The following is a 20,943-nucleotide window of genomic DNA, read 5'->3' as shown; positions in this document are numbered from 1 at the left end:
CTTATTAACATAACACGACTAAATTGATTATTGCTTGCGATAAACTGTAGTATAAATAAAAACACGGCTCGATTATTTCAAACAACAGAACACATTTCTCGTCGTTCCAAATTAACAGGTACAGTGAGTAATTTCTTGTGTAATACATGTACGTCACAAAAAGTGGGCATACCGGGATACATGTTCTTCTTGGTCAAAAATAAAATACGACCAGATACAAACTCTATACCTCTTAAGTGTAGTGAACAGTATTCCTCTATAGAACCCTTTATTATAAACGGGTTTTTCATCACTTAGTTGGTAAACATGTACCAGCTGGTCCACAGAATAATGTCTTGCTGTTGCCAGTGTAAATTCATTACGGCGTAAGTATATTATGATATACGAAACTATTACCAAAGTATGACGAGGATCGTCGACAAAGAGTAAGACAGGTCGAAAACCGATGCGATGCCGAAAACTTAGAACTGCGACGTGCTTTTATAACCTAACCATTTGATCTACCAAGCTGCTGAACATTTTTGGTCATTACTGTAGTGGCCAGTGAACTTGATAAGACTAAAAGGCGGAGCGAGTGCAAAAGGTTCTCAATTAGAATTGAAGGTTTCCAGTATAAGATTGAAGACTCAGTACAAATAATTTTGGAAATGTGATTCTGGTATTGGGGTAACTGTAACACATGTGTTTAACGGAGTTACGATCAGCGCAGTGATTACATGATCATGCACACATAAAAAGACATAGACACAGACACAGACACAGACAGACAGACAGACACACACACACACACACACACACAAAGACATATACGTTGACAGACACACATAGTCTAAACCACCTATTACATACGTCGACTGTGGACTGAGAGTGAATATGATATTCCTAGTCTCGGGAACAAAGTACTTGACAGATACAGCGAGTCACCTTCCCATCACCTTTCCCTGATACGGAATATTTCCCGTCTCTGACAGTAAGTGCTACAGAACGTTGTTCTAGTATAGCACATTCCATACATACATACATACATACATACATACATACATACATACATACATACATACATACATACATACATACATACATACATACATACATACATACATACATACATACACCCTTGGAAGACGCTGACACATACACCTAATTAAATGCACACAAGTTACTATCTGAATCACATCACCGTTTACCGGCTCTGTTTGATACAACAACGCAGAAATCAGTAAGAACCTGTACATATGCTGCACTTCGAGGTAGCAAGATTGAATGAATACAGTTTTTGCGACATTTTGTCTAAATATAATGAACTAAGGTGCCACCATGCAGACTCCGTTTCAAACATCGCATGCAGGCGTCAAACTTTTGGCGCCTGTATGTCTGCGTCTAGCTGCAGTACGTTTAAATGGTATACTTCTTAATAGATAAAATGTAGCAAGAAATTCTAATCCTATATTAGTATAGAATATTACAGTCTCCTATTGGTTTCTGTGTGGTTGTTTCAAATAGAGCCACTGAAATAGGACTTTAACGTAGGCTAAGTATTTACACACTGTCAGTGTAACATGTGTGAGTAATGCATACATACAAACAAAAGAAACATGTTGTTGCAGTAAATACGAGATACTTTTTATTTTGCAAGATAATATTCCTACAACAATTCACTACTGAAGACACTAGAGTAGAGGTTTTCACTTTGGCTTCTAAGAATGACACCATTTAGAGATTTGTATAACGCAAATCTAGAAGGAATAGTGATCAGGTGATAAAAGGTAAAGTACTCGGTCAGGTTGCCATGTTGATGTGTTAGTCGTGGTAGGCACTCGCCATCGGTCATATTAATGGTCCCAATCTATCGTCTGCTGATGCTGATTAAACCTGCAGTAAATAACATCAAATTAGACAACTCTTGATGAATTATAAAAATGAAAATTGCGAATAAACAATGAAAAACTATTAATTTACAACGGGAAGCAGGCATATTTTTGTACCTCAGAACAAATTATAACATGGCGGACACAGTAGTTACATTGAATATCTGTATTAATTTATGATCACAAAAACCTCTAGCGAGTGAATTGGGCTTGTGGGCTCCAATACAACCATTGCCAATGAGGGATGCTGTAATCAGGATGTCATTTTATTAGTGGTGGAGCATTACAGTGGTTTTGAAGGTGCCAACAGTATTTTCGTTATCACGCTATCAAACTAACTTAGATTTGCAAACTTCGTACATGGCCACAACACACAGCAGGGTATAATTTACACAAATACATACATGAACAATACACCAAGTCTAGTCTGTTGCCTGTACAATACAGAATTGATTTCAAAGTTCTCCTGACCACCTATAAAATATTATATGGTCTTTCACCGCCTTACTTATCATACACTATCCGTAAAGAAGCCTAATCTCCGCACACTTCGGTCATCTGACAAATACTTATTGGTTGAACCCAATTACAGATGTAATTCATTCGGTGTCCGTGTTTTCGCATGTGCCACACCACGTCTTTGGAACAAATTGCCACTGGAGCTTCGACAGACACTCACAGTCAATGCCTTCAGGAAGAACCTTAAAAGTTACATACTTGTTCGCGAAAGTTTTCAATATTCAACTGTACAGCGTCTCTGAACTCTACTTCGTATTGGATACAGGCGCTCTATAAATTGTTTGATTGATTGATTGATTGATTGATTGATTGATTGATTGGTTGATTGATTGAACACCTGAACACACGATACTCATATTTATAATGCTGCATAGCTTGCTTTATTATATTCTTGTATACAATGCATCGTGTGCTGTATAACTATACTATCTGTAAAGACTGGTACAAAGAGGAAGACCGTTGAGGATCGTCTGTCTAATGCTGATAGCTTTCCTAATCTGTGTACTGTAAATGATATTGGAATGCCATTGTAAGGATGGTGAAGGGTAAGACCTGTGACCTTGGTGGATTTCTTTCTGGGCATTTAATTCACGCAGTTATTAGTATTTTCCTAGTATTTTTTTTGGATATCGTTTGCATTTTGCACGGTTACCTGCCATCCGGATATGATCTCGACAAGTTTGGTGCCCATCACTTAAAGATGAGGCCGGTGATAAAAGAGATGTACAGTTTTTTCTAACCCCCCCCCCATCATAATGTAGCTCAGCAATGTGGAATTTTATCGCCGTGCTTTTTAATTTTTACATGGGTGAGCCGCCTTGTCGTTTATCTTCTTGTAAAGTTGGTTGTATGTATGATGGCAATATTGATATCATATTTCTTATGTCGATGACCTTATATTATTGCTTTCAGTCCTTCATGCAAGGACTTGCAAAACCTGATCTACATATGTGATCAGTATGGCACCTAACACGATATCATGTATGACCAGTGATGCCCAACTGCTTGAAGATTTTAAATACCCCTGATATTTCTCTCATTGCAATAAGCTGCCCTGTGTTAATTCTTATAAATGTATTGGTGTATTCGTCCTTAGTGGTTCAATGAATGACAAAGACATAACTAGACTTGGTGTATTTCTCCTTAGTAGTTGAATGGATGACAAAGACATGACTAAACCTTGGTGTCAATGTGTTTAGAATTTTGTTAAGAGGGTTGAATGTCAGTGTATTCATTCATGCATGTAAGTAACTATCTCCAATGCAGGCAATGGAGCGACATAAGCTTTCTATATTTTGTATTATATTTTACGCTGTGTTTATATATGCTTGGAGCCTGAATATAAACAAATAAAAAAATAAAGTAAATAATTACACCTATCGACATCAGACCGTTGACAAATGGAACCTGTTACAAACAGGGAAAGTAAACAACAGATTCGATTAATAACACTTGGCACAGCATGTTGGAAGTTCCAGCGCTAGATTAAAAAAAACAGTTGTACGGCTGCTTTACATATCAGCTCACATTCCCTGGCATTTCATGTACACATTAAGAGGACATAAAACTGTTCTTATCAAACCTGTGTAATACAGGTCTCTGCTGTCCCAACATCCTGCATCAGGTGTTATTAATCCAATTCAATTGTTTACTTTCCCTGTTTAAAACAGGTTCTATTTGTCAACGGTCTGATGTCAGCAGTTATAATTAAGTAAAGAAATTCCCAATGACGTCATAACTTAAAATATGACATACCTGCCAGTGCAGTTTGGAGGCCAGCATTGTAATCACATGCAACTTCATTATGTATGTAGTCACTTCGGTCGTCGTTCCACCAATCACTCCCATCAGGGCCTCCAACCATAGCACCAGTCAATTCACTAGGGTTAGCTTCTATACTCTTGAAACTGTTTGAACCTTTGCATTCTACATTCAAGTCCTTTGGACAAGAGCTGTCAAATGTGTAGATAGTAATATATCATCACGTTAACGAGCAGTCGAGTCTATCTATAGGGTGGGTTTTTAAGTTTGGCTTCTGCATCCATTACATAAAGAAAGTGTTGGTATGTGTTACTGTTAAGTCACTGGTTATTAAACGACGACGATGATGGTTCAAATAAAAGAGTGCTGTGGCAGTATTGTTGGCAATTTGTTTGCCACTGAGGTCCAAACTCTAAAGTCAAAAGGGGCTTTTCTCCCACATGTACAATGAATGGAGTCCAATCTCTTGCAGTCCAGACGGGCAAGAGTTCCGCCTGTCCGCCCGTGCGTTGCCAGCTATACCTCTGACAAGCACTGGGCAAACTTGGCACAAGTTTGACATGCCACTGTGGGCATATGGGCGTCCTTTCCTTTTATACACGGGTTGAGTAGTCATATGCTATATTATCAGTGTACAAGTTGGGACCGCCTGTCTGAAGTTGCAAAAATGTAAAGTGATGGGATGTGTTATTAGTGTATCAGCAGCCCGACATACTAGGTGTATAAGATTGTGATATATATATATATATATATATATATATATATATATATGTGTTCCTGGCCAAGACGTTTCGCCCAGGCTTTGCTGAGCTGCCTTTCGTGATATAGAGTAAGTCAGTCATGTTCTTATAACTGAATGCGCCAGTCTGTAATACAGGTGTAAAGTTTCAGGTTGTAATATGAGTGGGTTAGATTCTGTTACGAGTGTGTCGGGTTGTGATGAGTGGGCCAGATTCTGATACGAGTGTGTTGGGGTGTGATATGAGTGTGTCAGATTCTGATACGAGTGTGTCGGGGTGTGATATGAGTGGGTCAGATTCTGATACGAGTGTGTCGGGGTGTGATATGAGTGGGTCAGATTCTGATACGAGTGTGTCGGGGTGTGATATGATGGAGTGGGTCAGATTCTGATACGAGTGTGTCGGGGTGTAATATGAGTGTGTCACATTGTGATATATGGTTGTCAGGTTACGTAATAACCATGGACGATTTAAAAAAAGGCATGGTGGATTTTGATACATTGATGTATTTAAGCATTCTGTAATGAATTGTGACAGTAGCAATTTGACTAAACATATAACTAAGACAGGTCTTCGTGTGGTTTGGAAATACATTGACAACTGTTATAATATTTGTGGTATAATGTTTGTGTTTCATAATAGATACTCACCTTGATCTATGATGTGGTTTTGTTGGTGGATTATAACCAAAGCCAACCATGAAACTATGACCACCATCTCCCAGCGAATAGTCAATCTGTCCCACAGCCCAATTGTAGTATTTGTGATCAGGGTCCATACCGTAATGGTAAGCCAACGCAGCCAGGGCTGAGGTGCCAGCTGGAATGAAAATATATACTTTGAATATAGTACACTGAACTTGCTACAACGAAAATCATATATAAACTCTGAAACAAAACGTCTTTGATATTCTGCCAATAGTAAGTGGTGTTAACTTTTGCTATAGTTAGTGGAATGTTATGTACCTTTTAAAATGAACTCAGCATATTACCTGCAACGGCTTATGCCGCTTTAATGATTACATTAATGATTTTGACATGCCACTACACTAGATACATATAATAATGACCACTAATGTCTTTTCATGAGTAATTGACAAATGAATTTGTAGTGAATGTAACTTAGGTTATTTGATGAAAATGTGCATTGTAATGGACTGGTGTTATATGAAGTCTGACATTTCGGGAGCAGGCATCGTGTGCACCTGACGAAACGACGTATGACGTCATGTCTCGCGGTCAGATCATAGCCTTAGAACAACAGCTGGGCAAGTCTCGGTATGTAAAATCAGCTGTGCGTCACACTTGGGATAGCCGTGTTTAATATTCTGATGCTAATCCTAACTTTAAACAGAGGCAAACCTAAGTACGTTACAAACCACTATGTATACGTTGCATATCTTTTCTCTATAGTGGTCTGGGGTAACACAAACTTTTCATTCATTATTGTTTGTTTAAAATACATATTTCTCATCCTTATAGCCATAGGGTTGAATGTGAATTGTCAAGTGACCATACCTGCATATCTGAGAGATCCCCAAGAATTTCTCATGACGAGTCCCCTTGGCGTGTACGGTAGTTTCATGCCAGGCAGCCAATTGCTGATGAAACTATTCACTTTTTTCTTGTATATGTCGTCCTTGGTGATGGCGTACAACAACATCTAAAGTACATATATGATACATGGTACAGTAGACAACAGTAACATTTCCTTACATGCTAAACTGAAGACAATGACATTGAATTAATAAATCACTGTATGTATGTATGTATGTATGTATGTATGTATTTATTTATGTATGTATGTATGTATGTATGTATGTATGTAAGTGTGTGTGTGTATGTATGTATGTATGTATGTATGTATGTATGTATGTATGTATGTATGTATGTATGTATGTATGTGTGTGTGTGTGCATGTATGTACATGTGTATGTATGTATGTATGTATGTATGTATGTATGTATGTATGTATGTGTGCATGTGGATGGATGGGATGTATGTATGTATGTATGTATGTATGTATGTATGTATGTATGTGTGCATGTGGATGGATGGGATGTATGTATGTATGTATGTATGTATGTATGTATGTATGTATGTATGTATGTAGGTAGGTAGGTAGGTAGGTAGGTAGGTAGGTAGGCATGCATGCATGCATGCATGCATGTATGTATGTATGTATGTATGTATGTATGTATGTATGTATGTATTGATCGACGGATGCGTAGATGGATGGATTGATGGATGTGCATGCATAGATGGATGGGTGGACGGGAAGTTAACAACATGACTGTTAAGTAACACGGATACCAATTACAAATAAAAGGTAGTCAATTTATCCAAGAATAATCTTGTCAAATTAAATTTGTCATTATAAGCATGTTATCAATCATTACACTGATAAAAACTCGATTCTGATCCAAAAACAAATTAATTTTTGATGAGTGTGCTTTTTTATTATTAATTCATTTAGTTATCAATTTTCATACGAGCCACCATTCGTTTATTGTTAACGTTGTCTTTATTTCAAGTTGCACATTATTGATTTGTTAAAGCCCAAGACAACTAACCTGCAAACCGGCCTTCTTATCACCCCAGCCGAAGGCATAAGCTCTCGATTTCAGCTTATTATATTTATCAGCAAATAGAACTTCACAGATGTTCAAATAATCGGGTGTACCTTCTACTCGAAATAACCACAGATTGGCCCAGCATATTTCATCCAAAAACCACGCAGATCTGCATATACATACACATTAGTATTAGTACTGCATAATAATTAGGCGAGGTTAAAGTTCAGGTGGAGTCAGTCTGTATTATCAAGTTGTAACTAAAGTGGAAGCACTATTATCAAGGTAGAAGTTCGGATTTAGAAACAGATATATTTCAATAAAAATCAATAGTCCTTTCTTCAGTGTCCACACAACACATTTTACTGGTCAAGTGGTACAACGCTAGAGGTCGTCTACAACAGCTTTGGAGTTACAAACTTTCCAATTTCCTGGCTGTGGCTCTTGAAAGGAAACATTTTTAGCAAACTTGACCAGAAAGCTTTAAACCAGAAAAAGAATATCGTCTGGCTTGATCAATAACATTACAACATTCAAGCAGCGGGTTTGAAATACAGCACGTTTCAAGTTACCGTTCACCCGATTCTGTTTTTACAAGCAAGCTGAAACTAATATAAAACTGTATGTTCTACAATAAGATAGCAAGACCGCAATATCTTGCTACTTCTTTTCTATATAAATGAAACAATTTAAACGTAATTCAGCTTGACACAGACAGGCGGACGCCAATGTTTTGACGTAGACATTTTGGTGTCTTCATGGTTGCACGTCAGTTCTTTTCATTTGAACAAAATGTCGCAAGAAATTGACAGGTATTCATGCACTTAATAAAGTGTAGCATGTACAATTTGTTACACTAGCATTGTGAATGTTTTGTCTAATCATCCTTTTCATTTTAATGAACAACATTATTGTGTTGTATTTTTGAGAGTGTGATTGTGGTTGTTTCTTGTTTTGTCGTTTTAAAACGGCCTCCTTGGAAAGAAATACTGACTACTTAAGGAGCTACCGATGACAGATACAGTAAATAAATAAATAAATGAATAAAATATAAATGAATAAATAAATAAATAAATAAATATTGCCACTATTTGTTTTTGCAAGTGATATCATTAGTAGATTGCTTCTTTGTGAATCATCTGCTCTGACATGGATGAGTTGTTTGTATTGCCAAAATGTTCCTTGGGAACACCACTCATGGTAATTATATAAAGGTATTGTAAACTATGGAATCTGGACGAGAGAAACGGAGTTTAATCTATTGCTCATTCAGTTAAGACGACCAGTCCATGCAAATTATCCGCAATGCCTGATGGGAGACAGGAGAACTGCATATTCAATAGATGAACACGAATATTCTTCATTGTTGTATTTAAGTGCAGTCCAGAATGTACTATTAAAAACAACAGACAAAATAACAATTTCCACCCAAAATTTGAATGTTTGAATTTAAAAACAAGATAAATTAAGTTAGTATTTACTGACAAAATTTCGCAATCTTTCTGCTTGAGGCTTTCAATACCAGCAATACGCCCTCTACAGTTGAGACAGGTGCCAATTATTTGTTTATTTAGTAATTTTGTATAATTCGTGTGTTTTAAGCGAGATTACTGGATACGACTTTCCTGTGTATATTGTGGGTCTAGATCCCCCCCCCCCGACCTTTTTCACCCAGCTCATTACCTGACCATTCAACCAAAGGGGCGCTTTTGATCCAATAATATATCAACATAGTCAATATCGTCATGCTGCCTTCATTGTTAATATAAAAAAGAGTGAATTATAGTCCATGGATTGATCTCGCAGGCCTACTAACTGTCATATAAGTTTATTCAAAGTAATCTTTTGCGATTCTTTGAGGTCACTGAATCTAGTATTTTAATACTGTAGAACTTCAAAGATTATCCGTGAACACTAGACCAAATTGGATGAATATTGTCGGCAAAGATAAAACCTATGTCACCTTTCATACTGATAAAATGCTATATTCTTATCAAACTAAACCGATTAGATAGAACGTTTCTTACCTTTAAAGTAATTTGTCACCATCAACGGCGATTTTGTTAGGCAAGGGACAAAGTCATTTACATCATTCATTCATTCATTCATTCATTCATTCATTCATTCATTCATTCATTCATTCATTCATTCATTCATTCATTCATTCATTCATTCATTCATTGAATCATTCATTCATTCGTTCATTCATTCATTCATTCATTCATTAGGCCTAATACAAAAAACACAAAAAAATTGTGTGGTTCCGATTACGCTCAATTTTAGAATAGGTGGGGTAGGTAGATTTTTTAAATATTTTATTATATATTATTTTTTTCTGTGTGAGTGTCTAGTTCAGGTTTTCCATTGTTTTCCAAATGATCTTTGTGTTGTTTATTTCTTCCTATCAGATGCACAGCCATTACAGATTGGAAGAACAGTTTTATTTTGTCTTTTTAAGTTGATGTCAGTTTCAACATCCACTATTTCTCATGAGACTATATATTTTTTCTCGAATACGTAACAAATGTTTAGGGACGTCCGCAGTGAAAAGCTAGGTGGGGTTGGGTAACCGGAACCAAATAATTATTTTTTAGGCCTTACCTTAAACAATAAAATTCAATAATAAAAAAATACATACGGGTAGTAAGACTGGTCGGGATAAACACCTTTAACGGTAGTTGCAAATTCCAGTAGTTCTTTGGAGTGCTGTAAACACTTATTAGCATATTCTGGATCTAAAAAAAGATAATATTAATTGATTACTTTCGGAAAGTAAGGACAAATAACAAAATTATATAAATAAACCCGCTGCAAGCGATACCGCTCATTGTATTATTACTGTTACAGTAAAGGTGTACAACCCCTTACATGAGAGCGTTCACTGGCTCTGTTTGATACAACTACACAGAAACCATTAAAAAAAACTACACATGAGTAAAATTGACTGTGAATACAGTTTCTCGCTACATGTTACCAAAAAATGAACTAACATGCCACCATGTAGACAATCCATGAAATGCTGACATTGGTGCGCACGTGTCGACAACAAATTTGATTCACGATAAATTATGGCTGTAGATATTATAATGTTCTGAAAGCCGTATTCTAACAATATCTGAATAGGGTTTCAATTCTACTGCCAGCAATATCATGTAGGTTACTACCAACGAAAGAGACCATAGCGTTTCAATTACACTGGACGGTGCTTTTTTAACTAATACAAAATACACAAACTGCTAATGCTCAAAATATACAATAAATGCATTTTATCTCACTGTGAACATGTATCATCATCGTCGTCCGATGAAACAAGGAAATTCAAAACACAAACATGTTTATTTGACTGTGTAAAATATCATTTGCGTATGTGCTATTGATATCAGTGATGTAGTTTGTTTGTATAATTCGTAACAAAACACTTATGAGACATATATACAAACACACCGTGCCGCCTGATTGAAGCTGTATAGATTCTCTAGTTTGGTAGTAATTGTGGTTTTTTGTAAGTATTTCTCTAAGTCAAATAGCTTATGAACTTCGCTTGTGCAACGTGAAGTCAATCATGAAGGTAGAAATGACCCCTTCTCTCCTCTCCCTCTATGAGTCAAGACCCTGTCATTACTTACCACTATCTTTGAAAATTATTGCACACGTAGAGAGTGCAGCTGATGCCTCGGCTGCCGCCTCTGAGCAGGGTACGTTGTCGTCACATTTATAAGCTGGGCGATCCATTGTCATGTTTTCGGGTCGACCCCAATATTGATGGTCTGCACCAGCATTTCCAACCTACAATTAAAACAAATAATAACATATAATTATTTGTTTTCGCTATAAACTTAATTCAAGATAGAACAAAGTACACGTATATCCAGTAATTTTCAGCACAAAAAACTTTGGTAAGTATATATCTCACGTATGTATACAATATCATCAATTCTTTATAGACTGTAATTCAAACAAAGCAAGGATAAGTGTTACACTTCCATGGAATAACTAATTGCAATTCGCTGTTTAGTTGATATTACAAACAGTGAACTGTGATCGCCGGCTCAGGTTGTCGTCGACTTTTAGGTCCGTGAATTGACACGATTGCCACGTGTAAGATATTCCTATGGCAACATTAATATACGTCAATTTTGTACGGAGAGCTGAGTGTAGGCCAGTCTCAACAACATGTCTGCGACATGCATGAATCGTTCTAGTCCTCGTCAGTCTACAAACCCCTTAAATTTTCACATCTAACTCATGTTACTCAAATTAGTTGGCATGCTCACGAAATCCAAATATAAGGGGTATTGTAATTGTGACCATTTCACATATAGGAAAACATATAACTCCTGCAATTCTTGTTGCATAAAAACATTGTTGATAATGTAATTTGTAATTACTCTCTTGTTCATGTTTGTCAACATTTATAGTTTGTTTTATTTGTTTGTTGTTTGTTTTAGTTAACATATCTAACCCACGGGTAATTTAGCATCCGTGTTTCAAATAAACAAATAAGAATTTAACATACAAAAGCAAAAAAAAAATCAGAATTAGATGAAAGTGAGTTAATTTATTTCCAGATACTCTGGTTTCATTCTACTTTCATTTCCATCCGTATGTAGTCGCTTTAGTTTTCATCTTTTTGGTATATTTAGTCTGTTATGTATTACATTTCATCGTTCTTGTGTTATCCTCTGTGTGTTATTTAATGTGAAAGGACCACAATGGAAATAAGTTGTTAAAACTTGTTTGTGTCATCCTCAGCAAAGGTATTCAGCGATGTATCTTTTTTTTTTCTATGATGGATGTATTGTATATCCGTTTTAGTTTGTGGTTTTTCCGAATATTTTTTCCCCAAAACAAATCAAATCAAATCAACTAATTCTGAGCACCATGTGCTAAAATTACAGTGAGCTGGGTTGTTTCAAGTGGAAATTTCCTGCTCGCTGTTTACTGTATATATCAGTTGAGCCCACCCTTCGCATGCAGACAGATGGTATCTCAGTTTCTGATGTGTTTTACCAGACATATTTGATCACTGGAACTGAACGTTATATAGCAAAGCACTGTAATTAATTGTCTGGAGATCGCATAGGCGTAAAACTCTGAATTAAGTGTATAGCTATACATATGTACATGGTAATCCATTTGTTTATAAATTATGGTATCACTCAGCTTTGTTTTGCTTTTGTATGTTTTAATTATTATTTCTTTGTTTGAAACACGGTTGCTGATTAACCTGTGGTTTAACCCTACCTGATAGTAATATACATGCGGTTCTGGGTGGCACTTCATAAAGTAATCGTACAACCATCGAAGATTGAGTTCCATGTGTTCAGTTTCCCCACAATAGTCGTAGGCGTCTCTAAACTCGACTAACCCCCATCCTAAGACAGTGGCAGTATACGCCATTGGAAAGTTAAATTTGACGTGATCCCCAGCTGGAAGAAAAACAAACAAAACAATATTATATGCAATATCACTACGTCGAGGTCGCATCATGTCATAAGATTAGTAAATTAGCAAATAATGTATTCTGTGACTTGGAAAATCAAATGATTGGGAATTTCGCGAGCGCGCGCGCTTAAAAACGCAAGCACACATACACTCACGCGGGCGCCCCCCCCTCACACACACACACACACACACACACACACACACACACACACAATCAATCCGTGAGTGTGTACATTACATGCATGCGAGTCATACATGCATACATACATACATACATACATACATACATACATACATACATACATACATACAGACAGACAGACAGACAGACAGACAGACAGACATACATACATACATACATACACATATACATACATACATACATATATACATACATACATACATACATACATACATACATACATACATACATACATACATACATACATACAGACAGACAGACAGACATATATACAGACAGACAGACAGACAGACAGACAGACAGACAGACCGATACATGCGTGAAAACACACCTGTGATTTGATAAACTTACCATCATACAATCCCCCTGTCAGAGATTCACCCTTGTCTCCTTTATCACCCAAAGCAGAATTCCCTCTCCACTTAATGCGATTCCAGTCAGGTAACTCTCCAGATTGTTGTGCTTCGTAAAATAATATTGACTTGTGCAAAGCCTCGCAGTAATCATAACCTGTAAGGATATGTATCAAATCAACTTTAAACTGTCTCAAACAGGAGATGGTGTACATATTCACGTGCACGTATATTGCCATTAAACCTGTCATTAAGAACCCAAAGCTGTACTTGCTAATAGTATAAAATACGTTGTACCTGTTAGTTAGTCGTTGGATAGTGTAGTGACAGGTTGAAATCTTGGGTGAGTCGTATTATCGGAAACAAATACTTTTTATTCATTTTTTGCTTTTTGAGTAAGCTGAGAGCAAAGGTGTTGACCTCGTACGTTTTATTTCTAGCGTCATCGGCCTGAAAATAGGCTTTGTTTTACAAGAATGCGAAATGTGATTTCCACCGTATGAACTGGCAGAAAATATTTTCTGACGAACTGACTCAGATGATGCTTGTGTGACCGTTTTAACTGATCAACCGTCATCGCCTACATTGTGTAGTTTAGTTTGTAAATATTAAATTAACGTTTGCATAAAAAAGTGATGCATTCACAAATTGTTGTAAATGAAGCGTTCTGTAGAACTGAGCAATGATGATTTCGCTCATTTTCCAGTGGCCCGGCACGCTCATGTTAGAACTTGCTAAACAGAAGTATACATCCCCTGCCTACTACACTCATCTCGGGAGTCGTCTCCCGGTCACAAAGACGAAGTACATCGAAGAGGGTTCTTGCCAGTCATAATTTCAGCACAAAAACTAACAATTCTACTGAAATCCTCACTAGGTCGTCTTTTTATAACATATTTAATTCCTCAAATTTTGTTCTAGCGTTTTTGAGTTAACATTAATACATCAAGCTCAGCGCAACACACTGGTCAACCCTTCAGATCGAATTGCATGGGAGTTTTCACCAGTCCATACCATGTACTTTATGATACCGTTAAATCGAGATGTTCGACTGAGATTTCTTTTCCGGTGCCATTGAAATTGATTTTTGAGCCATCTATTGGATTACTGATTTTCTGGCGAGTGTTGGCAACTTGTGGAAATTTCGACATGAATTTTCTATCATGATTCATTATTATATTCTGTAGCTGGAAACGCCAAAAAGCATTGCTTCGCGGGCAGGGCCCTAGCTGTACTCACACCGGAATCTGTCAAAGCAATTCATTTCCGCGATTTATCATGAATACGTAGTTTGTTTGTCGATCAGCATAGTTTTGCCATTTTTATTTTGAAATGATGTCACCGCCACATGAGAAGGCCATCACCCTTTATCGGTTTGATCGCTATGATGTCATTACTCACGAATAATTGATACCCATATCCTTAATATTAATACCCGGTTTCTGGATGACTTCAGTAGACAAATTGTAGTCTGGCTTGTGAGAATGGCCTGGCGTGTGTGCAATTAGAATATCACTGTCATTCTTTCAAGAATGTATCACTTTCAGTGGGGGGGGGGGGGGTTACAGTAGATTTTGTCTCAGCTTGCATTGCAAACACTATTAAATCATATATCAAGATCAATAAGAAAGAATACCAGGTTTCCTCTTGAGATAGACACAATAAAGATAACACACCGACATTCCTTTTAATACACATGGCGTCTGCGCGCTGTAAGCTTTGTTACATTTAATTGTTGTCATAATACAATACAATACGGAACAGTTACTGTGTAAAGGGTGTTTGTGTGCTGTCTTTGTTATGTCTATCTGGATATAAAACCTTGCAATCAGTCTCACTGATCTTGACGACACACCTTTTAATAGCATTTGCAAGCGAATACGAAATCTCCTGTACTAACTGTTGAATCTTAAGTTCCAGCAAACGTATTATATTGTATATCACATGTTATCAGCTGTTGTGGATCATAAGATTTGGGATAGTGTTGTAGGAAACTGTAGGAAATCTGAGTTTCTATAATTAATATTCCCGCTGTTAATCAAACCTTTGGATTGTCCAGTCTATATATCTACACCACATGTTGATAAAGCTGCACTAGTTGTAACTGGAGTATTTAAACAACCAACCAACAATCCTTTCAAAGAACATATTTATAATACCTACAATTAGACATGATTGTATCAATAGATAGCACAGCAATATTTTTAAATCGCCATCGAATTGTCGCGTGGATTTGGGGTGCGGACCTAAAAATCATTTGAATTTGATATAGTGTACCATACTATGTATACAGCTGCATAAATATATTTACCCACAAGTGATTCAATACTGTTTGGGGTGTACAATATTACAAGTATGTCAATTATATCCAGTGAAATAGGTATTTTTTTAAACGTTCGACTTGCAGCTAGTGGGGCTTTAACATGCATACGCCGATATCTTAAAACAGCGTAACTTTGCTATTTGGAACTACAGAAAAGGAGCGACACTGTACACGTGTCATTACGGTGATTACCTGGTTGTCTTTTCACTCGTCCAGAGATGGTTTCATCGACACTTCTTTTCTCGTCGTCGTCTTCTTCTTCGGAGTCGGAATCTTCCTCACCGTCATCTTCCTCATCGGGTATTCGCGGTTGAGGTATCTCGTACAACCCATCATAGTTCTGGCTTTGGATAACCGTTACGATACTCAAGAGCGCGAACAGTAGAATGTAACACAAATTCATGTTACACGTCGGATTTGGGTACAGGAACCACAGAAATGCCGGAGCTTGTTACCACAAACGGGAGTGGATAGGAACACACTTACAGCATGTATTTATACACTTTACAGACCAATCAAATATCGTGTCGTGTTGCGATATATTTTGAACCAAATCAACAAGACGAAAAAAACTTAATTACTTTCCAAATATTAAACGCGACACGAACATCAACCGATTAGAATTTCCATGATAATGTTTGTATTTTTGTCTTTTCAAACTCATCAAAATGAAAGAAAAACGATTACACTAGCGTTTTTCTCGTTCTTCCAAGACTTAATCTCCCGCACGAAATACGTTCGCCACTTACTGTTCTTTTCTGATCACTGGGCATGACACGTCTATCATTTGGAAGAAACCCTCACGCTTCCACGCGTGTTCTTTTGTTGGAGCCACAAATCACTATAAGTGCGAATTAAAGATTCTGTTATAAACCTGTTAAACAACTTCCTTTTTCGCTGTCAGAAACCACGCCACTCCATTAACCACATGCATATTTACAAATTATGTGTTGTAATTGTGGCTCGCTGCAAAACAGGGAAATGTAATTGACAGCATGTACGTGTAATGGTTGTTATGGTTACAATAAGTATTACTGATCACGTGCTTGATCTGCTGTCGATAATAAATCGTTGCTACCAATTGGAGGAAACATAACTACGTTGGCGAGAAGCAGAACAACTATTCATACAATATCTCGAGTTTCTTCGTTGAAAAAGTATCACTATCTCGAGGCCCATTTATATGCACGTACTATAGATGGAATAGGAACGTTGTGTCTCGTGAGAGCGTCTGTATATATCTGGTTATCCCGGCACTTTTAGCACATTTTCCTGTTTCTTTAGCTATAGATTCAAATTGCAGTTTATCAATTTTGATTGATGACCTGAAATTAATTAGACAATGTTCTTATTATTCTCCCTCCCCCTAAATAAAATAAAATAAACCTCACAATATTGTAATAATTAGTTAGGTCTTTACTATTTACACACGCACATACGCGCTCACCCCCCCCCCCCCCACACACACACACTTTTCTCTGTTGCCGTCACCCTCCATGGAGTACCCCTCTCCTATACCTAACAACCTACATACATACATACATACATACATACATACATGTACATACATACATACATACACATACATACATACATACATACATACATACATACATGTATACATACATACATACATACATTCCATCCATCCATCCATCCGCACGCACACACACACATACATACATACATACATACATACATACATACATACATACATACACACACAGACATCCCATCCATCTGCACACACACATACATACATACATACATACATACATACATACATACATACATACATACATACATACATACATACATACGTACCTACGTACGTACATACATGCATACATCATTCATACATACATACATACATACATACATACATACATACATACATACATACATACATACATACATACATACATACATACATACAGAGACAGACAGACAGACAGACAGACAGACAGACAGACAGACAGACAGACAGACAGACAGGCAAATATGCAATGCAAATATGCAAATATGTAATGACACACGTCACATAATACCAACGAGACCTCTACAAGTAGTATTAATAGGGGTGGGGGTCGTCAGTATGTATCGTTTAAAATTGATTACGAACAACACCATGTCTTTTCATACCGGGGATAGTCGACCTACGGGGGAGTCGTCTCGCACCGTTCCATTTGTCATGACGCCGATTGGATAAAAAGTTTCTTTCTGTATACTATTTTTTTTAGAAGGGAGAAGTACGGTCATTTGAACAGACATATATACATGATTCAAATGACGCATGCAATTACGTGTGTGGAACGTGTTGTACTAGCCTCGAGCTCGTTAATACATAATACGTGTGACAGCCTCAGTTTAATTAGAGAGTAATTAAAGTATCGCTGTCACTGTCATAAGATGAAAACACCGGAAAAATGATGTGTTGCGTTCGAGTGTTTTTTAATTATTAAGTGGTCCTTTGATCAATAGGTTGTGTTTTACACCCTGCATGCCTGTGTAATTACTTCCCCCTGTGGGGGTTGGATGGAGGTTATGTTTTCACCCCTATTTATTTTGATCTGTTTATGTATTGTTATCTTGTTAGCAAGATATCTAGAAAATTATAGATGTATATATATATATATAGATGAAAATGTGTGAAATAATTACCTATGCCCATTGATTGAATCCGGATATTTGTAGGGATGTATTCCGTGCTTTATTTTTTGATACATCTATATATTTTTGGAAGCTTACATGTTAGGCAATAGGCCATGATGATCGAACGAAAATGCTAACATATGGTCATGTTACTCTTTCTTCTTCCATCCATAACGGTTACTGATGAGGACCATCGCACAATGTCACACAAGCTCAATAAACGAATTTCGTTCGTTGAGGACAACCCCATCCCCCTCCCCCAACACTCTTCCCCTAAACCAACATTCATAAGTGCGACATCGACACGTTATGATGTAAACCACTATGCAAATTGTAGCGATGACATCACTACCATCGATGCAATGTAAATGCTTATTGATGGAAAACACATTAGTACTACCGGATACATAGCACGTATATCACAATAAAAGTACATTTTAAACAATCAATCAATCAATCAATCAATCAATCAATCAATCAATCAATCAATCAATCAATCAATCAATCAATCAATCAAGATCACTGTAAAAGTAAGAAAGCTCTTTCGAACAGATGCGTTTTGATATCCTTCTTGAATTTATCTACAGTGGGTGATGAACGAAGTTAAAATGGTATACCGTTCCATGAGGGGCGCGCAGCGAGAACGCACGCTCACCATACATGTATTAATTTGTATTAGGCAAAAAAAAATCTTCTGTTCAGCGCGCATCACTTAAATACCTTCGCGTCGGTCTTTTTTCGTGTTTGATCAACCTGACAGTGTGCAGTCTGCAGATCTGAGGGGAAACACAAAATTAACCCTCCCCACTTCATCGAAGACATCTGCAGAGCCAGTCATGAACAAGCAAATGACAGTGGTCTGCTCCACGTACACACGTATGTTTAACATGTTTGTTCTAAAGGAAGGCCATGTTTCAACTTAAGACTTTGCTAGGGAAGCTGGGTGGAATGTCCATGTCCGACTCTTTCAAACTTTTTGATACTTATGTTACACCTATTTTACTCTATGGTAGTGAAATTTGGGGTTATGAAAATTCCCCCCAGGTTGAACAAGTTCATTATCAGTTCTGTAAATTTCTTTTGAATGTTAGTGGGAAAACAAATGATTTAGCAGCAATAGGAGAGTGTGGTAGATTTCCCATCTGTGTCATGTATTTTAAATGATGCGTGAGCTACTGGCTGAAAATACTACAAATGGACACTGATAGATACCCCTATAAATGCTACATTATGTTGAAAAGATTAGAAGAAAGGAGTATAAAATCAGTCAACTAGGCTTTTAACGTTAAATCTTTAATTTGCCACCTTGGATTCGGCCATGCATGGTTGAACCAGGGTGTAGGCTCCACTAGTCAGTTTTTGTCTGAATTCACCCAAAGGTTAAAAGACTGTGCTAGTCAGATCTGGCACGAGGATATCGAGTCATCTCCTAGGCTTCGTTCCTACCACACTTTCAAATCAATGCTTGAACCAGAGAGATATTTAAGTTGTGTAAATGTGTAAATGTGTAAATTTAGAACAGCACTGTCAAGATTTCGCTGCTCTTCGCATCCTTTGCAAATTGAGAGGGAACGACATGAAAACATTCCTGCTGACCAAAGATTTTGTAAATACTGTATTACACATAATTTGTACTGTATTGAGGATGAGTATCATTTCTTAGCAATTTGTCCGCTTTACAAGGACCTTCGTAAAGAAATGTTACCAAGGTGGTTTTGTTTAAACCCTTCCTATGATAAGTTCATTTCACTTTTGAATTCAGATAATATAACTTATCTAAATAATTTAGCTTCAATTATTTATTTTGCAATGAAAAATAGAGAGGAATTTCCCTCTATGAACTGAAACGTTTGTATTACTGTTTGCTCTTTGGGCCTGTGGCCTTAATATTGTTATGAAATAAACTGATTGATTGATTCAACATGTTTGCTCTAAAGTACTAAATAAAAGGTACAGTAACTGTCATGGATAGTAGATTTATTGAAAGGTTTGTTGTAAAATCCAACTCACTTCATCATGCATCGGTGAATGTAACTTTGACTGTAGCTCGCATACTAACTAATCATTTTATTGTTTATTTTCGACCAACATACTTGAAAGAACGAAACATGCATGAATACTAGTAAGTTTAATTATTTGACAGAGTCACAGAGTGTGCGTTGACCAAACATTTGAAGCGAGGACAGGTCAGAGATCACTTGGAGGAGAGCACGATCGAACAGTACGAAAAATAGTTCACTGTACCGAGAGATGTAAATAAAAACAGCTTTCGACGCTTCCTCGTGTCCTGACGAAACTACAATGGTGTGGCCAACTCCCTCTTGTCGACAATAAATACCGATTCTCTACTAATATGAAAAAAAAACGAGACGTCGAGGCTGATCATGACATCCACAGGTGGCGGTTTCCAAGTCGCAGGTCGCTATCCCACCGGTCCTCCATATTTAGTAGAATGCGTGCTACTTAACTCACGTTACTGTAGTCTCGGTTATCCAGATTCTCACCGCT

General features: G+C 37.1%; 1 protein-coding gene across 1 annotated transcript; it reads right to left on the bottom strand.

Moving 5' to 3' along the window:
• Positions 1 to 1,608: 1,608 nt before the first annotated feature.
• LOC144441090 (endoglucanase E-4-like) lies at positions 1,609 to 16,236 on the bottom strand. Its single transcript, XM_078130619.1, has 10 exons — positions 15,976 to 16,236; positions 13,459 to 13,617; positions 12,705 to 12,889; positions 11,087 to 11,246; positions 10,099 to 10,195; positions 7,461 to 7,629; positions 6,406 to 6,550; positions 5,539 to 5,707; positions 4,143 to 4,339; positions 1,609 to 1,872 (listed from the first exon to the last, which is right to left on the bottom strand). Exons 1-10 carry the CDS (start codon positions 16,184 to 16,186, stop codon positions 1,847 to 1,849), a joined length of 1,518 nt encoding a protein of 505 aa, XP_077986745.1. The 5' UTR covers positions 16,187 to 16,236; the 3' UTR covers positions 1,609 to 1,846.
• Positions 16,237 to 20,943: the final 4,707 nt, after the last annotated feature.

Source organism: Glandiceps talaboti, chromosome 10, assembly GCF_964340395.1.
Source record: "Glandiceps talaboti chromosome 10, keGlaTala1.1, whole genome shotgun sequence".
In the NCBI taxonomy this organism is placed as follows: Eukaryota; Metazoa; Hemichordata; class Enteropneusta; family Spengelidae; genus Glandiceps; species Glandiceps talaboti.
The sequence above is the reverse complement of the archived record's forward strand: the minus strand, read 5'-3'. Positions and strand labels throughout refer to the sequence as shown.